Raw genomic sequence first — 23,626 nt, 5'->3', positions numbered from 1 at the left:
CTTAGTGCCTTTTACTACAAAACCTTTCATATGCTCAATAAAACCCCAGGCTGTGTTGTCCCTTGTGCTTTATGGCCTGCCTGGCACCCCTGTGGGGGCCTCCAGACATGTCTGTGAGAACACTATCTTTTCTTGTAACAAGGAGTCAGCCTCCCTGGCAGGCAGAGAGAGTGACACACATAAAGCTATTCATGGAAAAAAATCTCCCAGGCAGCAAAGTTTCCCTGAGCGAACACTATTTTTTCCCTCCTTCTTCTGAAGGTTGTTCTGCACTTACAGTCAGAGCAGACATACATGTAAATGAGCTCAGGAAGAAGCCAATAAATTTTAAAACTTCATCTATAAGCAGCGTACTGTGGGTTTGGTTTTTTATTTTATTTTTTCTGTGCTGCATATTGATGTGACTACGGCTGTGCTTGCTTTTGCCTTTCCGTTTTTAAATAAGGTTGAAATAAGTCCATGCTAGTTCTGGTGTGTTCCCAGGTGCACACCATCAAAACTGAAACCAAACTATTTACTCCATGCAACAGAGTCACTCAGATTATAGCATACATCATCAAAATGTCATTGTGCCCAGATTTCCTCTGAGCATTTTAGTAGGAACTGCTGGGTCTGTCCTGTCTCCAACTGAGAAAAAGAGAAGTAGTGTGGGGTATGTGTAGGCTAATATTTTACAGGAACTGGCAGTTTTTTTGTCTCAGAGCTAAGAAACTTGTGATGTATATTAATCTTTGATTGCCTTGTTACAAAGGGCTAACTTATCTCTCATTTAAAAAATAAAACCCATTATAATCTCCCTCCCCTATAATATCTACTTTATTTTGCATTCATTGATTTTTAGTATTTCTTTTAGATCTGGAAAAATGGTATTCGGACCAGCAAACCTAGGAGAAGGTGCAATAAGAAACTTCATTGCAAAGCATCGTTGTAACTCTTGCTGCAGGAGGCTGAAACTTCCTGGTATGTAAAGTAAAAATTAATTTTTAATCTATGTATGACTTTTTAAGTCCAGTAAAAGCAAAGGCCTAGGTGTGCTATAAAAGCAAGAACTGAAATTCTGTTGAGCTGAAAGTTTATGGTAGGCACAGTCTTTATATGCAAAGGCTCTTTTGCCTAGCATGTAAGGGCTTGAGCTCCCTAACCTGATGCTGGTATTCAGCATGAAAACTTCTTCTCATTGAATTGCTTCTCTTTGCGAAATTTAGCCCATTTTTCCAGTGTCATCATTATAGATAACATCAGTAATTTTTAGAATAAGAAAGAGTAGCAATAGAAAAATTGGCAATGCATTAGCTGGAGAAAACTCACTGGATGTTTCCTGGTCCTGCAAAGGGTATTATACACTGCAGCCTCTGCTTAGTTGTTCATGTTATGTTTGGTAAAATGTGTTTCTGTTTGATGTGGGGCAGATTTTAAAGACTCAAAGCCAAAATAGATTGCTTTCTGGGTGACTTTCCAGGCACTAATTTTTTTCTATAGGGAAAGCTCTTTCCTTTTAGTGCCTATATGGAGTAGTAATTGCTGTTTGATTCTGAAACAGAAACTGCAGTGTTATTGGTTTTGATTATTTGTATCTGTGGCAGCTAGAAATAATAGAGTGGAAAATCAGCTGAATGAATACAGTCAGGGAAGGTTCATTCTTATCCGCTCACACCATTAAGTCCTCCAAGGACTCTCATGTCCCTGGTTCTGATTTGCCTTGCTGCAGATTTTCTTCCTCCTGAAAACAGCAAACAGATCAGTTATCGGGTTGGACACTGCTCAGGGAGTATGTAGTTTTCAAATGTTTTCTTGGCTGCATTGTGGAATTTATTTTCTTGCCATAGATTTGAGAAGAAGTGCCTACACATTGGAAACGGACGGTCCAGCCTTCGAAACAGAAATGGAAACAAGCACCAGAGGAACTGACAATGCAGATGAAACTTTGGAGTATGACACGCGACTATGAAGCAGTGGCTCTGAGGAGAGCCCATGTGTTTGCATGCTTGAAAACCTGCCCATTATCACTGCCAAGGGGCAGTCCAAAAGCACAAAATGCAGATGTCTGAGTGGAGCATCTATCTGCCCTTGCTGGACACTATAGGCAAGGAATAAAAAAATTAACTTTATTTACTCCCCTTACATGCTTTATTGCTGGTCTTTCTTGTACAGGTCAATGAATTGCAAGGAGCAGGTCACCCCCTAGGTAGATGAACTGTCCCATCAGTGCCTTTAGTTTTTAAACGTGGATTATGGTTCCAAACTCTGCTTTCTTAGAAAAATGACTTTGACAAGTTTATTTCCAAGGGGGAGTAATTTGTTGTTACTCTCTCTACTCTTTAGTAAATAAATGAATGCATACACATGTGCAAATAATTTAATTTTAAAATCAGAGCCCACTCAGCCCTATGCTCACTGTTCCTTGGGCACAGAAGGAAATTCCAAGAAATTCCAGAAATATTCCTCTTAATTGTTGATTTTGATGCAGACACAAACCAGGAGTATATGAGTAAATGAATTAGTTGTTTAAACAATAGTCACTGATAAAACAGATAGACTGAAAAAAATTGTAGAAACTTCACCTTGAATTCTTTTCACGTACCAAAAAAAATGAACAATGAAGGGGCAGATTACTGGACCCTCAAGCATCACTGACATTTCTCATTCTTAGCTGATGAAGTAGATAAATCTATGATCTTTATACAAACGTAAAGAATAATCTTGAATGTGATTTGACTTTTAGGACTTGCCTTTCTTTATATTATTTTAGCTTCTGAATGTTTTAAAGTTGCAATTGGAACAAAGATTTTAGAAGTCACAAAAAATGGTATGTTCCATTTGGTATTTAACTTGTCAATGTCAGGTTTTACGTAGGACTGTTATCTAACGGTGCAATTATATTTGGCAGCATCTATATCTGTTTCTATTATTGTCCTCTGATTTTAATTGAAGTTCAGAAAGCAGAAAAATCAACTATGTGCAATATGATTTTTCGTAGAAAAAAGACTGAAAAGAAGTGCTCAGCAGAAATTCTTCTGATACAACTGGTGTTTCATTACAGATCATATGTATAATTAAAGCAACTTTGTACTTTTTTATTGAGTAGAAACACCTAATGTTCAAATGTCAGTCACTAGAAAACTTTATGCTTGAATAAGAAACAAAATCATATTTCTACCACAGCTGACAGCAAATTTTAATATGTAAGGGGGCTTTTTGTTATGATCTGTGATTACTTTGGTTTATTTAGTAAGTGTCTACATATACATGGGATTTGGAAATTACATATTTCCAGGTTTTATATCGATTGTGATATTAATGATGGCATTGAACACTATGTTTAGCTGAGATGCCTGCAGTTTCTGAAAATGTTCAGAAGAGATTCCTATTGCTTTTTTTCTTCTTTGTGAAAATAGCTTTTTATAAGATAATTTTAGTGGAACCCTCCACATTTTCCCCTATTAGATTATACTTTTCATTTTGCAAAATATATTTTTTTCTTTAGCCTTTTTTTGGAAGCAAGTCAATCTATCAGAATACTTAGCTTGTCTGTGAAAGAGATAATTTAATTGCATCTCTGTAGACTTATGGTGAATTTTGGTCCCTTTGCTCATAAGGTAGTAGTTCTGATTCCCATGGTTATCACCTTAAAATCTAACTTCAGGGAGATATGTTCTTACATGCATACATATATACTTTAAAGACAGAACTTTCACTAAAGAGTCTCTAACTGTTAATATGCCTTTAAATTCAGTTAAGTTAAATGACACATAAATACGTCTTTAAAGTCAAGGATGATTTAACTCCTGCCCTGATAGTGTTACTTTCCTCAAACATGACCTTAAATTCTAAACACATATATACTAGACACAAAAAATAAACTCTCCACCAGACTGGGCATGAGCACCTTTCTTTTCTTTTTAAGTTTTGAAGGTATACACAAACCACAGTTCAGATGATCTTTTCTTGGCAACTCTCCTGTTGCCTTTAACAGTGAGTGGCTTCTGCATTCATAGTAATATTTGTGAGAATTCTTACGACATGTAGCTCAGTGTAGATTACTTATTCCTTCTTGTAGGAATCTGTCAAGGTACATATTACCTTCCACTGAAATAGGGGATCCTTGCAAGGTAATAATCTGTGTTACAGTATAGTTTAGGTATACAGTATTTATACCTGTACAGTATAGTACAGGTATAAATATGATTGCTTTAATTTTGTTCACTGTGAAGTATTAAGGGGATGAAACAAGAAAAGGAGGCATTACAAAGTCTTCCACTGAGTATTTGTATCCTAGTTTTTCCATGCATGGAGACACTAAGTTGAAAAAGTCCAGTGACTCTGGTAGTTAATAAATTACGCTTCACCTTTCTTTTGGCATTTTTTGGAAGGGCTGATTCACATTTCACTAAAGTGTAGATTTGAGTATTTGGTTAAAGACCACCCTCCCCTCCCTATTGATAGTTCAGTAATAAATTATAATGAAAATAATTTGAAAAAAAATTTTATTTCTTTTGAGTCTTTGGTGTCTTTCTTTCTACAAATCCTGTAGATTCTTTAAATTGTTTTTTGGTGTCCAAATAGTGACCTTGGATTGGAGCCCATGCCCACTGAACACATGAAAAACTCCCAACAACCTTTAATGGGAAAAGCAACAAGCCCCACCCACACTATAACTGTGGTGTATGTGGAAGGAAAGGTATGGAGGTCAGGGGTTTTTTTGCAGCTGCTTGACAACCAGTGAGGAAGAGGAAAACTTGTGTGTCAAACTGTAGGATTTTCTGATTATTAGTTTCAATGTTTGTTGATTCTGAAAAGCACATACAGAAATTTATTTTATACTTCTGGTGGGTTCAGGAAAAAAAAAAGACCTGTTTACTTAGTTCAGATAAATTAGGCAGTAAAGTTTTGAAAAAACAAAACAAAATAAGTCAAAACCACTGGAGTATTTATATGCTCACATTTTAATATAAGCTTAAAAGAGCTTACTTGGGAATTCACTTGGGATTATTCAAAGCAAAATGTGTTTCTGGCATCTGCTGCACTGGAGATATAGCTTAAACACATGAAAAATTTTCAGAAATTGAAAACCTCATACTCAGGAAGGCTTTTTTAAAAATTGTGTTGTCTTTGAGGTTATTCATTTATTGTTAGTATAATAAAGTCAAAAGGGATATTACATCTGTATTTTCTAGAAGTGGATTTGTATTTGTTGTGGTTTTGTCAATCTATTTCGTACTGTTTCAAAAGAATAAAAGAACATTTTCAAAATGTTTCTGTTTCTTGATAGGTATAGAATGAAATAATATGTTTCTGAGCACTAGGAGAAACAGGTGAAAGTAACATACAAAAAATAAGTCCATTATTTTTATTTTAATCTCAAGGAGCTGATATAAAAGAACAGCATTCCATGAACTTCATTGTCAGATCTGTTATTTTACATCATCTACATTTTACATCTGTTTTACATTGTTAGGATGCTGATGCCAGTCTCTTTTTGTTGAAAAATTGTTCCCAGAGATAAATAAAAGCCTGTCTGGAGTGTCCTGGGCCTTCCCATCAACTGTGGTCACAGCAGAGTTGTCAGCCCTTACCTTTTTGCTAGACCATTTGCAAGACCTGTTATTGCTTTTCAGCTTTTCTTTAGTGTATTTGTCATACCTCAAATTATTCTGGAAGAGAGTTTGACATCCTAATTTATGGTACCTATTGCTGGGGAAGAAAAATTTCAACCTAAAACCAAGCAAAAGTTATTTTTCTCTTTGTTATTGGAGTGTGTAAACAGCTGTAATGCTCTGTTCATTTACCTGCCTGGCACTGGTTCTGTTTGTAGGGACAGAACAAATAAACCAGTGTTTTAAAATAACCTGGGTCCATTTAGATGCTGATATTCAGTTGTGATAAAGCACTTAAGTTCAAGAAGAAAAATCAGAGAAAAGTCTTGCAGGAAAGAAGTGACTTTACTGCCTAAATGTCTAAGTTTCGATTTGGCTCCCTGCGAAATCCCCAAGACCCAGGACAAAACCTCCAGCAAAGAGTAAAAGAGAAAAAACTATTAAAAAAAATCCAGACTAGCCAAACTATATTAAAATATATATGTATTTACATATAGTACTGTTATATACAGTTGAAATACTATATACAATCCTAAAAGGGAAGGGAGAAAAAAAGGGACAAAAAAAGCACAAAACCAAAACAGATATGCACAATCAAAAACTCAGAAACTAGCAGAACAAAGAACTAGCAAAGTGAAATCTCATCACTTCCCTTGAGAAAAAGCAGGACAACCAGACCCGGCCCAGCACTCTCCACCTCATGCATGGCAGACAACAGGAGTCACTGCAGGCCTCAGCTCCAGGTAAGCAAGACCAGTGCAGGAATCTACTGTTCCCAAACCTCGTCAGAAGAGAAGAGAAAGAGGTCTCTCTGACCGTCTTATTTATACCTCAGTTTACGTAAAGGAATAGCACAGAATACTTCCTTGGTCACTTCCCTAGTTCCTTCCTGGTTACAAGCTGGTCTCCAGAAAGGCCTAGACTGAAACTATCACACTAAAGAAAGCTTAGGTCTGTTCCTTGTATCAAGGATTTAGGCAGATGGCTAAAACCTTCCATTTTTTGGGTTGTCATTGAAAAAGTAAGATTTAGGTTTGACACTGTGCAGGCAGCCCAACCTACCCATAGCTGGCAGAATGGAGGAGGAACTGAAAGAGTAGGAGAGAGAGAGGAGGAAGAAGAGGGGAGGCTGGGGAACAGAGAGCACTCTTTGACTTCTGAGCTTTTCTCCTGCTGTTTTGCCTGACTGAACTCTCATCCCAGAGATACTGCCAATGTCATCTTGTTTCTGTGGTCTGTAGCATGAGCCAGGCTCTACTAAAATGTAGAATGTACCCAGGAGGCCTTGTTTCAATAGGTAAATGTCTCACCTGATGATGAAAGAAGAGATTCTTCTCCTCAGATGACCCCTGCTATGAAATTTGAAGTGTTATGTGACTTCTGAAAATGTCTGAGCAGCAAATGGTCAGGTCAGCAACTGATCAAGGAGACCAAGGGAAGTTTAGAGTGGTCAGCTAGAATGGCCACAAATTACCCCTGTTCTCCTAAATGGATTTAAGGTTGGCCTCAAGTGACCTTAAGGAAATGTGGTCTGGATTGACTTCAGGTGCCCTCTGGGCATCAAAGGAGGCCAGGGTAACCCCAAGTGATCATTTGGGATAGCTAACTGGAATTAAGGTTGATCTCAGATGACACGTGCAGGTTAATTGGTTCTAAATTGGATTTAAATAACCTGTTGAATGAAAATAAGGACCAGTGTGACCCTGGGCAATTTACTGTCTGTAAAGGTGACCCCAGGCATCAAATGAGTGCAGCATTGACCTCAGATGACCCCAAGCAGATCATTGGCTGCCATGTTGTCCCCAGGTGACCCCTTTTGTCTAATTTGCTAGCATGTTGACCTCAGATGAACCTTGGGGCTCAAACATGGGACAACTGGACCTGGTGTGACTCCCATAAGTAATTTGAACTCATGTTTACTTGAATTGATGCGTGCCACAACCATGAGGGTTGACTTTAGATGACTGTGCAGTGAGAGTTGCATCTCAGACTGAACCCAGATGATCTTAGGCAGGAATCAAGGTCTGTGATTGAACTCTAATGACCCCTTGGCACCAAATGAAGGGCAGGTTGAACTCAAATGACACATCAAGCAATTAATTGGACCTCAGGTTTACCTTAAATGACCACTCGACACTGAACAAAGGCTTCACTGACCTCACATGAACCCTGACAGTCTCTCTGGTTGACCTCAAATGAAACCTGACTGCTTAATTGCATCTCAAGCAGACTTTAAATACTTGCCCCTTCTCCAAACGAGAAAAGTGGTGACCTTAAAGGACCTCTGTGGAGGTAATTGTATGTCAAGTTGACCTCAGATGATCTTAGTCTCCAAACAATGGCCTAGTTGACCTCAAACAACCCCTTGCATATAGAGGGGTCTCATGATCATGCCAGATAAACCCTACTCCAGATAGGTTAACTGACCCATCAGGTTGACCTCAGATGACCCTACAGCAGTTATTTAGCCCTCAAGTTGATCTCAAATGACCTTCCCGATTAGCAATGGTGACCTTCAGTGATCACAGGCCAGTTAATTGATTCTCATTTAGCCTTTAATGACCCTAAGCAGTTATTTGGATCTCATATTCATCTCAGATGATATTTAGAGCCTCTATCTGTATTATAAGTCGATTTCCAATGGCTCCTTACATGGAAATGGGGACTGATAATCGGCCTCAGTGGCCTCTGTTTGGAGTTACAGAACACAGCTGCCTGTCTCAAACACTGTTAAGGCCACAGAAGGGAGGAATTTGTGACATGTAGGTGCTAAGGCCAGGCCTGGCAGAGGCAAGATCTGGTTAGCACATCCTAGTTAATGTATCCAAACCAAATTTCCCCTCTGTGATTGTGTGACAAGAAGCAATTGCTCATATGCATATCACTGGTCAAACAAAGACCATCTCAAGTTATGGGACAGCATCTACAACCACCAATGGCCACAAAGCTCCCCAAATACACCTCTTTGGATACCCAGAATTTGGACTGCATAAAGGTCATAATGTTGTCCGGGTTTTAGGATCTATGGAATGGGTAACAAAGCTTGGGAAGAAGGATGTATCACTGATAGTGGATACAAGGAATGCAGAACTTACTGTCCACAAGGATATTTAGCAAAGCTTCCAAGATAAGGAAGAAACTAATAAAGCCAACTCACAACTGTGCTGAAATCAGCTCTGTCTGGGTAAAAGGTAATTCTGGCAGGGGGAGATGGCAACCACAGACTCATGGCCCACTGATCCAAATCTACTGACTTAAGTGAAGAGAAAGACTGAGCATGCAGACTAATTAGCATGAGAAGTGAGAGAATCATTAAACCAATAGATGATAGAATCCTAATTAATAAGAGAACTATGTAACTGGTAGCCAATAAATATTAATTCCTTTGTTTGCTAAAAGGTATAAATGGCAAGAAGATTTGATAGTCAACAGTGGACTTTGTGGAACCAGTATCTCTCTCTGCGCCAGATGTACCAACAGAAGAATGAACTGGGTTCTGCTGCCCCACCACTGAGAAGCTCGGGGTGAACAAGGACCAATGGGATGCCACTGGATCCACGAGTAGTGACTATCTTTTGCTTGTGCTATCTCTCTCCTTTTCCCTTTCTCTCTTTCTCTCTTTCTCTTTTTCTCTCTTTCTTCTTCTCCCTTTCTCTTCCCTCTACACACTTAATGTTACAAAATAAAGTCAGTATTGTTGAACTGCCATATGTTCTAATTTGAACCCTAATTCGGGCAGAGGCATCTGTCACTAGTCAGATCATAACACCTCTGAATAGGCAAGTGGTTCTCATGTTGATGTCAAATGAGCTCAGGTTGCAAAAGCCTGAAACTACCTCTAGAGATCTAACTGGATCTCAGGTTCATGTCAATTGACTCCTATGCACCACACAAGGACTTAGCTGATGTCAAATGATACCCTGTCAACTGTTTGCATATCAAGTCAATCTCAGATGACCCTAGACAAAATATGTGGGGTATTTTCACGTTGAATTTATACTTAGTTAGACCTCAGATTACCCCAGTGAAATTCACAGTATCGAAACTAGACTTTAGATGCTAGGCAGGAAATAAGGATTGTGATTGACCTTACATGTCTCCTTGAATAGATTATTGTCTCTCAGGTTGACCTGAGATGACCCCTGGTCAGGCAATGGGAATCATCTGAGCTTCAATGACCTTTGTGCATCTAATTACAATTCCCATTGACCTCAGACAATCTCTGGAGAGCAAATGACACCCAGGACCATCCTTGGTTTATATAAAAGTAAATGAGCTCAGTCTGTATGTGTCATTTGAAGTTCATCTAGTTCCACTCTCTGCACAAAGCATGTACAATTAGATGGTGTTCACACCCTTTCCCAGGTAAATTTTGCTTTTTTCTAACAAAGGAGGTTTCACAATTTTTCTCAGCAGCCAGTTTCAGTAACTGATCACTCTTGTTTTTTATTAATGTGTCTAATTGTAATTTCCTTTGTTTCAACCTGTGTCTACTGCACCTCTTGCTGTGGGGCTCCTAGAAGACCCTGGCTACAATTTGTACTGGCTTCACTCATGCCAGTAGCGTATTTCTTGTTGCCAGCAGCTCCAATTGCCAGACAGTGTTGAAGGTCTGATGTCAAGTCATGAAGCAGAGGCTACATGAGCAGGTGCTGACAAAAAAGCAAGCTTGAGGGCCTCAGCTCCCAAGATAACAGGCAGCATGAATTCCAGGCTGTGCCTGAATTCCTGTGCTCAATCTCAGGTAATCACTTAATACAAAAACAGGTAAATCTTTCCATTTTCATGTTCTTTGTTCAAGGCAGTGCAGTTGTACTTGACTGCAGCTAACTGCTCTGTATACAGATATGATGAGAACTGATCTCTGTTAATCCCAAAGAGCAAACTAAATCTCACAATAGCTACCCTTTACTGACAGCTGTTGGGGAATAATTTAGGGCTGGTAGCTCAGTGTGTGAGCTGCAGGTTGAGCTCTGGGGAGCAGAAGGCTGAGGCTGAGCCAAAACCTGAAGTAAGAGGCTATGAACTGCTGACCCTTTGCACAAAAAAGGAACTGTGGTGCCGGCCACGTGACTGGATACTCAGAGACAGCAGGAGCTCACAACCCCCAGACTTTACCATGTATAGACTTTAAGGGTACAAAAGCCCAGGATTTCCTTTGTTTGGGGTCCCTCCTTGGATGCTCCCAGCTCAAACTGTTATTTTGTTAGTTTTTGCACGAAGATTAAATTATTTTAAGGATTCGGAAATTGGAAACTCTGCTATGGGTGGGAAACCTAGGTTCGAGCCAGTAAGGCAACCTGGTCTGACTGTGTGAATGTGGTGACTTTATCTGCCAAGGAGCCCCAGTCCTAGTTCAGGCAGAGCAAGTGTGACTGCCAGGGCGGCTCCTGGATGGTTGAAGAGGGGAGTTTTCTTACAATAGCTGTGGGGAGATCTGTATCAACATGTTACTTCAAAGAACCATAGATCACAGAACTTGTCAATGTTTGATCTCCTTTATTCCCCTCAGCAGAAGACTGAGGTAGTATTTCACCTGAATATGTCTTTAAGCGTGAAAATTTTCATTTACTTAACTTTATTTACTTCCACTACCAAACTGTGGCTCAATAGCTGACCTCAGATAATCCTCAAGCAGCATAGGTAATAGATAGATTGATATCTGTTGCGTCTGACCAGCAATCTGGAATAATAATTAAATTATCCTGACAAAACTGGAAATTTTTGTGCAGGTGGATTTAACAACATGTCTACATATAAAAATAGGTCAGAAATTGTCTCTGTCTGGGCTCTACACATATTTTGCTAACTTTTGGATGTTCTTTTTCTCTGAATTGGGTCAACAATTGATATTGGTTGAACGTTGAACCATAAACAAGCATTGACCTCCAGATACTCAGTGCTGACCACAGATGATCTAGTCAGGTCCAGTGAGAAAAGTCTTTAGGACTTTATGTAATCACTCTAAGGATTGTTAGTGATAAGACATTTCAGCTAAGTTGAACATAACTATTAATTTTTACCAGTGTTTTATGAATGGCAAACTGGGACAGAAATTGCGCTGTGGGCTCATGACTCCTGAGCCCAAATGTGGGACACAGATTAATATTTATTTTCATATTGCCCCTGAATAATTAACTGAAGGAGTAATTGACCTCATATGAGTCCTTTGTATTGAAGAAGTAAATGACCCTCTTGCATCCTAAGCAGCAGAACAGTGCAGTGACCCAACTGTAGACTGCATCCATAACAATACTAGAGGTGGTGACAGGATATAATCTCAATTAATGCCCCTGCTCTCACATCTGGATTTTGAGATTTAAAATACGCCAGTGTGTTGAAACTTTATGACATCTGAAAAGTAGAGCCTGATAGCTGTCTCAGTAATGTCTGAACACCAAAACATGTTGGAGCTTAATCTCATTATATTGACTAGGACAGGTAGTCTGCAACTAATTCCTTATGAACATTAATACAAAGCCAGACCGGGTAGCTGCAATTCCTGAGGTCACCTGCTCTGAGGCAGGCTGTCTGATGACTGGCATGTGGAGTCTCTGTCCTACTCTAGTGTCTCACTGCAGCTGAAAACTCAGCATTTCAATCTTCTGAACTGAGGACTCTCAAGATGTCATTGCTCATTAAGGACATCATTTTTACACTATTTACATTAAAAAGCAGGCCTAAAGGAAGTCCACAACTTTGCCATTGACTTCAGCGGAGCCAGGATTTAAACCTAGACTTCAGTGTTCAAGTAAAATATCTGCCCCTTTAGCTGTCTAACCCTCTCTCTGAACCTTTCCTGCTGTTTTCCTCTCCCCTACGACCCACTTGCATTCATGTTTTTTGTGTTCTATCAGAATTTCCAAAAATTTCCATCATTCACTCTGAAGAAAAAATACCTAGTGAAGACACAATAATATCTAAACCAGAATATCTAACTCTTCCATTCTAAAATGTAAGAGTATCAGAGTTACTTAGGTGCTTAAAATACTTGTAGTGGTTTGTGTCTAATACAACCTTCAGAATCCAGACTAAATCTTAATCTATTAATATTGTATTAACTTTCTACAAAGCCAAACATGAGATTAACTTAATATTTGAATGATGGAAGCATTTGCTGCGAAGTACTGCACCTCTTGCTTAAAGAACAGAATTACTTTCCATCAGGTAGATTCTTCAGAGGTATTTAAATACAACATGAGTATTTCTGGTAGAATCACTGAGGTTCTCTGCTGCTTGGTCTGTTAATTATACAGTAGGTGTAGTCTCTATGATCCACTCTGCATGAGTGCTAGTGACTGACCGTCTTTTGTCAGCTGAAATTGACCCTACTGGCTTGTGTAGACCTACATTATTCTCTCAATAGTTTTGATTTCAAGACTAGCCAACCTAGCAAAACTTTTATGACCCCTGTGTATTCTGCATAAGTAAAAATAGCCTTACCATAATAAAACCGAGCCACAGAAAATCACAGGTATCTTCAAGTAAAGATATAGTCCTTTATCATAAGCCTAAGGAACATATATATATTCCAGCTAGAAGTGCGACAGGTGGTACCGTCTAGAAAGGACATTAATAGCACAGTCACAAAATAAAAAAATATAAAATATTCTGTATTTCAAAGAACACCACCCAGTTTCAAGCCAACTTGTATTTAGTACCTTGATTTGTATCAGATATGTAAATCCTTTTCTTTCCTGAATTCAACAACATTCCAAATATTTTGTCAGATGTCTTACATTGTATGGTAGATTTTCACCCAGACAGAAAGAAAACTTCTACTTCAAGTCCTGTTAGAAGCTTCAACTCTCCTATGTGTTACGTACTTGACTAACACTTCCTTGGATTTTAATGTTTCCTTTGCTTTAATAAACTTTTACTTATGGAACACCAATCGTGTTCTAGATGATTCAAGTGTAGTCTGATAAAATGCAAATGTGTAGCCACTGCAAAAGACAAGATCAAAATTGGAAAAATATGCCTCTCCTCAAGTTAGACAATTATCACTCCTCACACACAGCATCAACTCTTGTAGTTACTTCGACAAGTATATTACAATTATAGGACTCTCACTGCAAATATGCCTGTGAAGAAAAGCCTACTACTGTACCCTAGTGTGTACGGCAGTGTGTGGAGGGCTCTGATGTACAGATCAAATTTGTGTAGACACATCTGTATTACTAGCCTTTAAATACATACTAGATCACTATGAAACAAATTGCATAGGCTATTTCAACTCAGAATGGATTTGCTGTCTTTTTCCTCTGAACAAATGTGTATACTAATTGGAAACCTTTGAGATGCCAAGGGAGAAGTCAGACAGCTGGCTATTTACCCTCTGTGTTCCAGCAAATTTCAGATAATTACTTTCACTAGCATACGTTCTTGCTCCCATTTAATTAATATAACACAATTATTTATGTGAATAAGGATGAAATTGTGCTTTTTCTGGCTTTTAAATGTTGCTCCAGACCCATGGAAGCTTCAAATATATTAGCACAAGAATAGTTAAGTTTTGTGCTTTTCTCCATCAACTGTGTTTGATTACTAGGAGGAAGAACTGGAGACCAGCATTTCAGGGCTGCACAACCGTAATTACTGTACAGCCACTAAATATTTTTATTTACTATGATTGACGGCCATTAGGTGGACATCAGGCCTTAGTTTCCTTAGCGGGTGGCACTGTTATGATAGAAGGCTTACTCTTGCATAACTTTATAATTAATGGGAGGTATTTCAAGGCTCTTCCATAACCTCCCTTACTAATCTCCTTCACTTCAGTCTCAGACTGTTACTCTTACCCACAATCTTTGTTTTATATGGTCCTTCATACCATTCCTCGCCAGCTAGAAATGGACTAATATGTGGTATGGGACTGAAAAAAAAGGAATGTAATCTTTAGCAGGTGGCATCATTTCCTTTGTCTCTCCTGAACCCTCCCTTGAAATTTCTTTCTCAGCTGTTTCATTGGGATTGCTATCTTCCAGTCAATACCTGCTGTAAGTGCTCTAACTCTTATTACAACAATATCGGTACTGTTTTCTTGATCAAGCTGAACGTAAAGTCTCTCTCAGGGTCAGCATCGGAATGTCCCACTTGCTCCTGTGAAACAGGATCATTTACCATAGGAATGAAAACCCTTCTATTCAATGTTCCAAGTGTGACCAGAATGTTAATCAGCACATGAATGCTTTACTTTGGCAGATATCAAGCATTGTCTCTCTGTCCTTTATGGAATGGTGTACCTTGAACAGAATCCTTACTACAGGTAGGTCTACCTACATGACCTTCTTTTTGTCAGACCCCTTAAACCTGAAAGGAGCAGCACACACAGTTCCTTCCAGAGCACAAGAGAAACCTTCGCTCTCCAGGAAATCTGCTTTAGTTAAGCCAACACCTCGGTAATAAACAGTGAAGTACCCATCCATCAATCATTTCATGAATCTTCCATATGCTTTTTTTACCAGATCTCATTGCTTCTTTATTTGCCATTTTTCTTACTCTAAAACTGTTGTAAATAAGACTTTAGGATCAAATTGGTCTCTTCATGCATGTAAAGCAAGAGTAACACATGCTGCTCTTCATTTTCTGTTGAAAAATATTAAAAATCTGATGTACTCTTCATTACAGATTGCATTTAAATGCTGAGGGAGGAAATTTCTGCACTCAGATATTTATGGTAGGACCAAGTGACTAAACTGTCTTTTGCTGGTATCTCTGTTCCATAAGGGTAGACAAACTAAACAGCCACCTATTTTTGAAGTAACACAGAGGGTAAAAAAGCACTTTTTCAAACAGAAACATGTACTGTTATCTGGCAAAGCTTAACCTTTTGATTTGATCTCTGTTTACTGGAGTGCTAAAACATTTTGTTCCATTTTTAGGATCAGGCAGACAACTTGCACAGTGGTTGCGCCTGATTTCCAAATACTGCTGCTTATGTGAGGTTGGACTTGAACTATGAGAAAACTGGATTGCGTTTTGGCAAATCTCATATCCCATAGTTTCTTGGCACTACATCCACCCAGGACTGTATACATAAACAACTACTCCAATATCTTAGAGTTTAGATTTTTGTTTTTGTTTTCTTATAAGTAAGGAGACTCAACAGTACAAAAAAAAAAAAGAAAACAACAACAATAAAATTCCTGTCACAAGGGGTTTTGGAGACTCTTATGCCTGTTGTTAGGAAATTAGATTATAAACTGCAAATTTGGTGTTTTGCTACATTTGGGTATAAATCCCTTCTTCACAGATTAATCCACCTATAAGAGAGTTTATGGCCCAAGGGCCTGGGAAACTCTGGACAGGGAAATATGAGCTTAAAAGGAGTTCTCAACCTTCTTCTCCTCAGAAAATGGAAATCAAGGGTACAGCAATGACATCTAATTGAACCATGTAGGCTCCACAACATGGAATAAATTATAGAAAGTGCTGGTGCCAGCTTTCCAATTAAGGTACTGTAAGATTACCTTTCCTTTAGCAAGCATGTGTCTTACCAAAAAAAGGAAAACCAAACAAAAAAACCCTAACCATACCACCTGCAGCCAAACCTCAAAACCACTGCAAACCCAAAAGTCCTGATGGATGTTTATTATCTAATTGAGGAAAAGACCAAAAATATATGGAAATATTAAGAAAGCAAAGTTTGTGAGAAGGGGAAAGGTGAAGATCCTTTAATTCCAGCCTTGCAAATTAGGAAGCACAGCCTCACAGCTAGCTAACTCCACCTGAATCTAAACCCTTCTTGTCCTGTAAGCCTGCGGTTTCATTCAGCGACATGCTAAAGTAAGCTCTTCTGACATGATAATAGAATTTCTGTAATGGTTGTATTTTCAGATGAATTTACTCCAGCAGCTTTCAAAGTGGGACTACAGTGGTTTTTTTGGAGCAGCTGAAGCTTTTTGCTAATGAGCTCTCAAATACAGTATAATACACTAAATAAATAAATAAATAAATAAATAAATAACTTTTAAAGAGCAGCTGGTAGGTGTGAAAACATTTTTTCTTTTCTTTTCTTTTTTTTTTTCCCCTGGAACTTTCCCCTCTCAGTAATTCTCGGTGTCTTTACATCTTCTTCCTCTCCTTGGAAAAGCAGAACTGATGCTCAAACACAGACTACAAAATGTCTTATAGAACTGCATGAAGCTTGTTCAAAATACTGTCAGCCACTTCCATTTTCCAAGCTCAAGCTTATGCAAAAATGTTTTCTGTCCATGATGGTCTCTGCATCCCTCTAAAGAACAGAGAGAAAGCTCTACTCACCATTTCTTGTTATAAATATGCACAATTTACTAGAATCTGTATTCTTCTTATTTTTCTATCTTAAATTTGCAGTTGCATGAATTTTACTTCATTACTTAGTGTAAAGTCAAAAAATGCAGACATTAATTAGTTATTTCTGACTGTGTGCCCTCTGTTCAAACAATAAGACACAAGGAATAAAATACTTTTATCTTCTCTTGCTGTTCCAGGCCATGCTGAATTAGAACATCTTGGGAAAGAGAAAGGCTTTTTTCCTCTTGTCTCAATCCTGAATTCCAGTCCCTACCTACATTCTGAAGTCAGGTTAGTAAAAGGATTACGGCACCAAGCTCCCATGCTGACTCTATGATAGCTTTCCTTTGAATTTCTCCATTATCTGAACAGCTCGGTTTACCAAACCTATTATCCTTCCCCCTTGGTTTTCAAGCTGAGAAAACAAAAACTACTTCTTTAATGGCCCACAGATTGATGATTAACATTTTACATGTCCCTGGTAAGGCTGGCAAGTAAAACAACTGCTTTTGGACAGTGAAAATACTGGAGAGAAGGAAGCGGGAGTCAACCTATGTTATTAACTTGTACTGCTTCATTAATCACAATCTTTTTTATTGCATTGCTCAAAGCCAAATCCATTCTACTTCTTCAGAATGATTTAGATCAAAACAAAGTGCTCTTAATGCACCTTTGACATCTGGCTTAGCAGCTGGCTACTGCTAATATTGCTCTTAATAAATGTCGGGAGCCACATTTACTGTGACCATTCTGATTTAAGCTACTGTAGAGGGCAATGAATTACCTTAAAGGAGCTCCTCTGGAAAGTCCTAAGTTTTATGCTGGATCCCCTGCCAGCCTCACCACTTCATGAGTATGAACAATCAGACAATTGAACTGATTTGACTTTGTCACTCCTGGAGTTTCATTGCCTTTAACCTTGGGATGTAATGATGGTAACGCCATGCTAAGTGCCTCTCCTGTCAGGGGGAATAGGGTTTGTCGGCTCAAGTGGAGCACCCTTTCTTGTTAGCTGAAAACTGCTCTGATTCGCAGTGAGGGGGAAATAGATTGAGCATGATTAATACCACTGTGAATGCAACCTATTTTCTTTCAAGGCTTTTGAAGGTGATAGTCACCCAGATGTATTTATTTCTTTATTAATTGTAAGCTTATGACTAAAAAAACTGGATTTAGTTTGGGGTTTTATTTCTCCTTATTTTTTCCTGCGAAATTCTTTAATGTCTATTGTAGACTACTAATAACATCAGCCTAAAAACCTTGTTGTCTCTTGTTTCCAGGCAAACTTGGTTTGAATATGGACTGCAGTAAATTTGGGGCAATTGTTCTTCTCTGATGAAGGTGCAGTGAGAGGAGAGTTTTGTTTTCCTAGCAGTGGAAGGTGAAAAAATAAGAGCTGGTCAGTGAAACTGTCTGTTCCACATTTGCGGGGACAAATTAGAGTCCTCAGCCTTCCAGATACTATGCTGTCTACTTTATTTCCTAGCTGTTTTCCTGTACCCTCTCATGCTGTTAAATGTTTCTGACTCTGTGACTTGGAAAGAATCTAGGAGATGGGATGAAGACAAAACTGAAGTTTAAGCACCTTAGGAGTCTTTATGATAACTTAGCCATTCTCAGACTGAAGGCTTTTGACATAGGCATCAACTTCCTCCATAGATGTTGTGGTCAGAAGAGGCCATTGTATGCTTCCATTTGGATCCACATGAACCAGAGATTCCTGCTCAACATTGCCCTAGTTACTGAGCAGAACTACTGTGCTCATTGGCTCATTTTGGCATCTGCAAGGACATTATATGCTCTAGGAGGAGCCTCTTTTGATATAGTGCAACCTAAAAGCTCTGACTGGTACTTCCCAGCAAATCTCAGTGTGAGAGATGATGAGGGCTGTGTTTAATTTATCAGCCTGTGAACAACATGGTGTAGGGAACAGCACATGTTCACTGCTGCCATTCCCACAGTCAATAACACCCAGAAAAGGGCTCATGGATGCTGGTGACCTGAGAGATTTAAATGCCTCCAGCTTCCTTCATCAAAAGATTAGGACCAGAGACAAAATCCTCAAATTAGAGTTAATGAGAAGAATGAAAGACCCTTTGGGACATGTTGGTCCAAAAACTGCAATTCATCTTTGCCCACTGAGAGACCAGGCAATGCTGAACATAAAATGGTGGAATTATTAAGGCTGGAAAAGACCTTTAAGATCATTGAATCCAACCATTAACCCACCACCACTGTGTTCAGCACTAAACTGTGTCCCCAGATGCCACATCCACATGCTTTTTAAGTACTTCAAGGAAACGGGATTCCACCACTTCCCTGGGCAGCCTGTTCCAATGACTGATCATCCTTTCAGTGAAGAACTTTCTCCTAATATCCAATCTACACCTCCTCTGGCACAGTTTATGGACATTTCCTCAACCTCTCACTTTTTACCTGGGAGAAGAGACTGACCCCCACCTGGCTGCAACCTCCTTTCGGGTAGTTGTAGTGAATAATAAGGTCCCCACTGAGCCTCCTTTTCTCCAGGCTAGTCACCACCAGCTCCCTCAGCTGCTTCTCAACAAACTGAAAAACATAGGGAAGGAGGAACAGTGTTGTGACTTGTTTAGGAATGTTACACAGTCTCCCAGTGGTATTGATGAGCCAAATCTGTAGCTGAGTTACATGGCACACAGTCTCTGAGACCAAAGCATTAAACAACATACACAGATGTTTCCATGACGATCCAACCATACTATTTAGCTACTAGGGCTGCAGTATATGCATGGAGGTATTCAGCCAGATGTGATGAAGTGAATGTTTCTTCTAATGTTTCTTTTAGTTTCAGGTGAATGATGCTATACACCCCTATTTTTATGGGCTATTGGGGATGCAGTTGAGAAGTAGGTCACTATGAAAACTACTTGATGAAGTAACCTAAATTTAATAAGTAGAATTTAACCCATATTCAGTGAATGTTGTATCAAGGCCTTCTGTTTACAGCCCCGTTCCAAGGCTAAAAAGCACTGCCACAGGTGCAATTACACAGACCAACACTCTGAAAGACTTGTGTTTGATCCATGGGTTGGAAATACCTGCTTAATCCAGAGTTTTCTATAGCTATGATCAGTGATAAAGGACCATCACATGGGATGATGAAAGATAACAAGATAAAAAATTTTCCATCTGCTCTGAATGATTGTTTGGCATCATACTAATCTTCAAGCTGTTTGACCAAAGGCAGATGAGCAATAAAGTTCAGCAAACAATCTTGGTAAGACAGAGGTGTTTTTTGTTCACTCTGTGGGTTTGTGAAGCCAACGTCTAGATTTCAGTGGGAGGCCTTTTTAGCTTAAACCGACTGAACTTTTGCAGAAAATCTTGAACGCTTGGTAGCAGCTATAAACATTTATAACCTGCCATTATTTTATTTTACACTTAAAGTTATATAGTCGCTGTATGTATTTGTTTAGGGAAATCTTTATACTCATATGATAATTTTCTGCACCCAGTTTCATCACTGTCAAGTAAACCTGCTGATTTCAGAGTAAATATGGGCTAATATTCCTATAAAAGGATTGCTCTTGACTCAAAAATGTCAACACTTTCTTGTTTCCTGCAATTCTATTACTCTGCAGTTTACTTACAAATGTTTTCTAAGGGAATCAGATAAAAAAGAAATAAAAAAATGAAATATCTATTTAAAAACCCCCACAATGATGACATTTGAGGCATATGATTGCATGGGTTCTTTCTCTATTTAATACTCGGAAAACACAATTTCTAATGGAAGAAAATGGATCGGTCCTATGTGAAGCATTCCTACCTTCATCACTTTGCTGAAGACAGGATGAAATAAACATTTTTACTGTGAGTTGAGACTAGAGTGTCAGTGACTTTTTATGTTGCAACAATCTTCCATACTGGAAGGAACATTACAGCATTACATCTCTTGTAAGACAGCCTAAAAAGATATTGGCAAATGCTTTTATTGCCCCAAACTCAGCTAACAGAGATCAGTCCTTAGCTTAGGTGTTTCGAGTATGTAAGTTTAAAATAGAAGAATTGGAGTTATTGCCTGTGCTTTTGATGCAGACACTCGAAGGGCACATTTTGGTTCACCTTTCGTAATAAATATGGAGTTGTATACAGCCAACAAATGACTGAAGAAGTTTAAACAGAACTTCCGTCATTGGTCTTCTGTGGTATGTGTTCTGATTCTTAGTCTTTCTATGGAATACCATAAAAAGACATATAATTTTCTTTTAAATTTAATGAAATATTGCATAATATTTATATAATTTTTTATTACTTTTCAATGCACTATTCCTTGGAGGAAAACTGTGCCCATGGGAGAGTTTAAAATGCTAGATCTAATTCTAATTGCATTTTTTTAATCCTTTTGACTGTATATACTTTTTTTAGCTTCAATCATAAATGCCCTCAAATTGTTTTTGGCATATAACATCTTGTGTAGGGGGCTTAAGGTTCAACGCGTCTGAAAGTGCAAAGCATACTTTCATTGCACTCACTGCATGTTATCAAATTAAAAGAAAATTGACAAGTTTAGATTTCCTTTTTCATAGAAAGATTTTGAAATCTATTAGCTTGGTTCACTAGTGTGTAGAAGGCATGATATCTCTGGTTTGCTAGTGTTTGAAGGAGGTGTTAATGATGCATATTTTAGTACAGCTGGGTATCCTTTAGCATGCAGCATTGAGGGTTAGGAGTGACAACTCTAAATCCTGGTTTGTGAACAGCCACAGGTTCTCAGCATGCTATTACAGTGAAATCACAGAACTGCAGGATTTCCCCTTAAGGATGTAAAAGCTGTTACAGTTCAGACTAACCTGCACAGAACAAGTCACTCTGAGAGACTGGGAAAATAACTCACTGCAGAGACAGGAGTGTATTTCATTAACAACCAAAATGACAGCAAGATAATGAGGTAGTGATTGACAAGATAGTATGTGTTTATTTGATAACATCTGAAAACCTTAGAGTAAAGACGAAGACAGTGCTTATACCTCAGAAGTGACAAGGAATAGCTAAATATATATACAGATGTCAAATCATTTGTTGCCTAAAATGAGTCAGACTCAGTATTACCAAAATATAGTGTTTAAACTTGGTGGTGTTCTCATTTTCCAGTAGGCTTCTCGGTTATCTATATAATAGTATCTTGATTTAGGTTTTGGAGACTGAAAAATGTTAATTTCTTAAAGCTGCATTTGTCTGCACAACTTTTGGCTGCTAAAATGTTCTGCACTTCCTGAAGGTACAAGGGTAGCTGTATTCAGACAGTTATTTAAGCATATGTTTAGCTTTATTTTCATGGAGGAGGTCTTGATTTCTTTGTATAGGGTTTGAGTTTAAAAAGCACATCCAAGCTAATGCCACTAACTCACCAGGGACTCTTCTAAAGTATGCCTTTCAACCTCCCCTATGTTATGAAACAGTGAGGGTAGAGAAGATCTTTAATAATATGGCAGTAAAGGACCTCTAGAAGAGACAGAAATAGTGGCAGTTCAACATTCATAGCAGGCAAACACATGAGCTGAGGAACAAAAGGGAGAAATCTTCTATTCCCCCTCACATGTATGGGAGTGTCTCCAGAAATATTTAATATGAAGCACAAACATAGTGCACAAACACTGTGCACAAACATAGTTTGCAACCTGGAAAAAATAAATTAAATTGTCTCCTTCTTTTGTATTGAGAAGATGGGCGTAGTGATTAGAGCAGCACGGACTCTAACAGCAGGTGAAGGTAGGATGAGCTCTCTCCTAACATCATGACCTCACCATCAGCTCTTTTATCTTCCATTTGGTATAACAGTGACTACACTGCCTGAGAAAAAATTGGGGAAGCAGTGGAAATTACAAGCCCAATAAATGACAGACCTAACCTCTAAGCCAACAGTAAATTTCATTAGTAAGGGAGTAATACCAGCATAAACTTCATAGAGTTTAGTCATCAGCTGTCACAAAGAAGCAAACTAAACCTTGCCTGTCATTTAGAGGAGTGTTGCAGAGCTTATCAACCACAACTGCAATTTTAGCGATGCTGTCTTTATAACTGAATGCATTTTTGAATGCCAAAATGCAATAAAAATAGTGGGATGGAGAATGCAATTTTTAAAGCCCTCTGATAAGGTCATTTTTCTTAATCTGAAGAAATTGCAGACAGATTCAACATTTGCCCCAAATTGCTATTGGTTAATTAGTTGAAATTGGCCAAGAAGGCCAATGGCATCCTGGCCTGTATCAGGAACAGTGTGGCCAGCAGGACTAGGGAAGTGATTCTGCCCCTGTACTCAGCACTGGTGAGGCCACACCTGCAGTACTGTGTCCAGTTCTGGGCCCCTCAGTTCAGGAAAGATGTTGAGGTGCTGGAGCAGGTCCAGAGAAGGGCAACGAGACTGGTGAAGGGACTTGAGGAGAGGCTGAGGGAGCTGGGGTTGTTTAGCCTGGAGAAGAGAAGGCTCAGGGGAGACCTCATCACTCTCTACAACTACCTGACAGGAGGTTGTAGCCAGGTGGGGGTTGGTCTCTTCTCCCAGGCAATTAGCAGTAGGACAAGAGGGCATGGCCTTAAGTTGTGCCAGGGGAGGTTTAGGTTAGATATTAGAAAGAAATTCTTTACAGAGAGGGTAATCAACCATTGGAATGGGCTGCCCAGGGAAGTGGTGGATTCTCCATCCCTGGAGGTTTTTAAGATGAGGCTGGACGTGGCACTTAGTGCCATGGTCTAGCAACTGTGGTGGTAGTGGA

The 23,626-nt window shown here is 38.9% G+C and overlaps 1 protein-coding gene and 2 long non-coding RNA genes across 5 annotated transcripts in view; all 3 read left to right on the top strand.

Moving 5' to 3' along the window:
• LOC113956380 (transient receptor potential cation channel subfamily M member 6-like) overlaps positions 1–4,836 on the top strand; it is a 34,398-nt gene extending 29,562 nt beyond the window's left edge. Inside the window, exons 16-17 of the mRNA XM_027662891.1 lie at positions 854–960; positions 1,827–4,836. Coding sequence (XP_027518692.1) covers positions 854–960; positions 1,827–1,948 — 229 coding nt within the window. The 3' untranslated portion in view covers positions 1,949–4,836. The remainder of the gene's footprint in view (positions 1–853; positions 961–1,826) is intronic.
• A 1,250-nt stretch (positions 4,837–6,086) lies between these two features.
• Positions 6,087–9,296, top strand: LOC113956384. 3 transcript variants are annotated; one of them, XR_003530830.1, is made up of 2 exons: positions 6,087–6,337; positions 8,994–9,296. It is a non-coding gene; the product is annotated as an uncharacterized LOC113956384 (long non-coding RNA). The 3 variants fall into 3 exon arrangements; XR_003530828.1 differs by lacking the exon at positions 6,087–6,337 and adding an exon at positions 6,407–7,003; XR_003530829.1 differs by lacking the exon at positions 6,087–6,337 and adding an exon at positions 7,054–7,400.
• A 598-nt stretch (positions 9,297–9,894) lies between these two features.
• On the top strand, positions 9,895–19,142 carry LOC113956377. The gene is made up of 4 exons (XR_003530826.1): positions 9,895–9,959; positions 10,177–10,361; positions 17,069–17,162; positions 18,152–19,142. It is a non-coding gene; the product is annotated as an uncharacterized LOC113956377 (long non-coding RNA).
• The last annotated feature ends 4,484 nt before the right edge of the window (positions 19,143–23,626 follow it).

Source organism: Corapipo altera, unplaced genomic scaffold (assembly GCF_003945725.1).
Source record: "Corapipo altera isolate COAL_440 unplaced genomic scaffold, ASM394572v1 61167, whole genome shotgun sequence".
NCBI lineage: Eukaryota > Metazoa > Chordata > Aves > Passeriformes > Pipridae > Corapipo > Corapipo altera.
The sequence above is the reverse complement of the archived record's forward strand: the minus strand, read 5'-3'. Positions and strand labels throughout refer to the sequence as shown.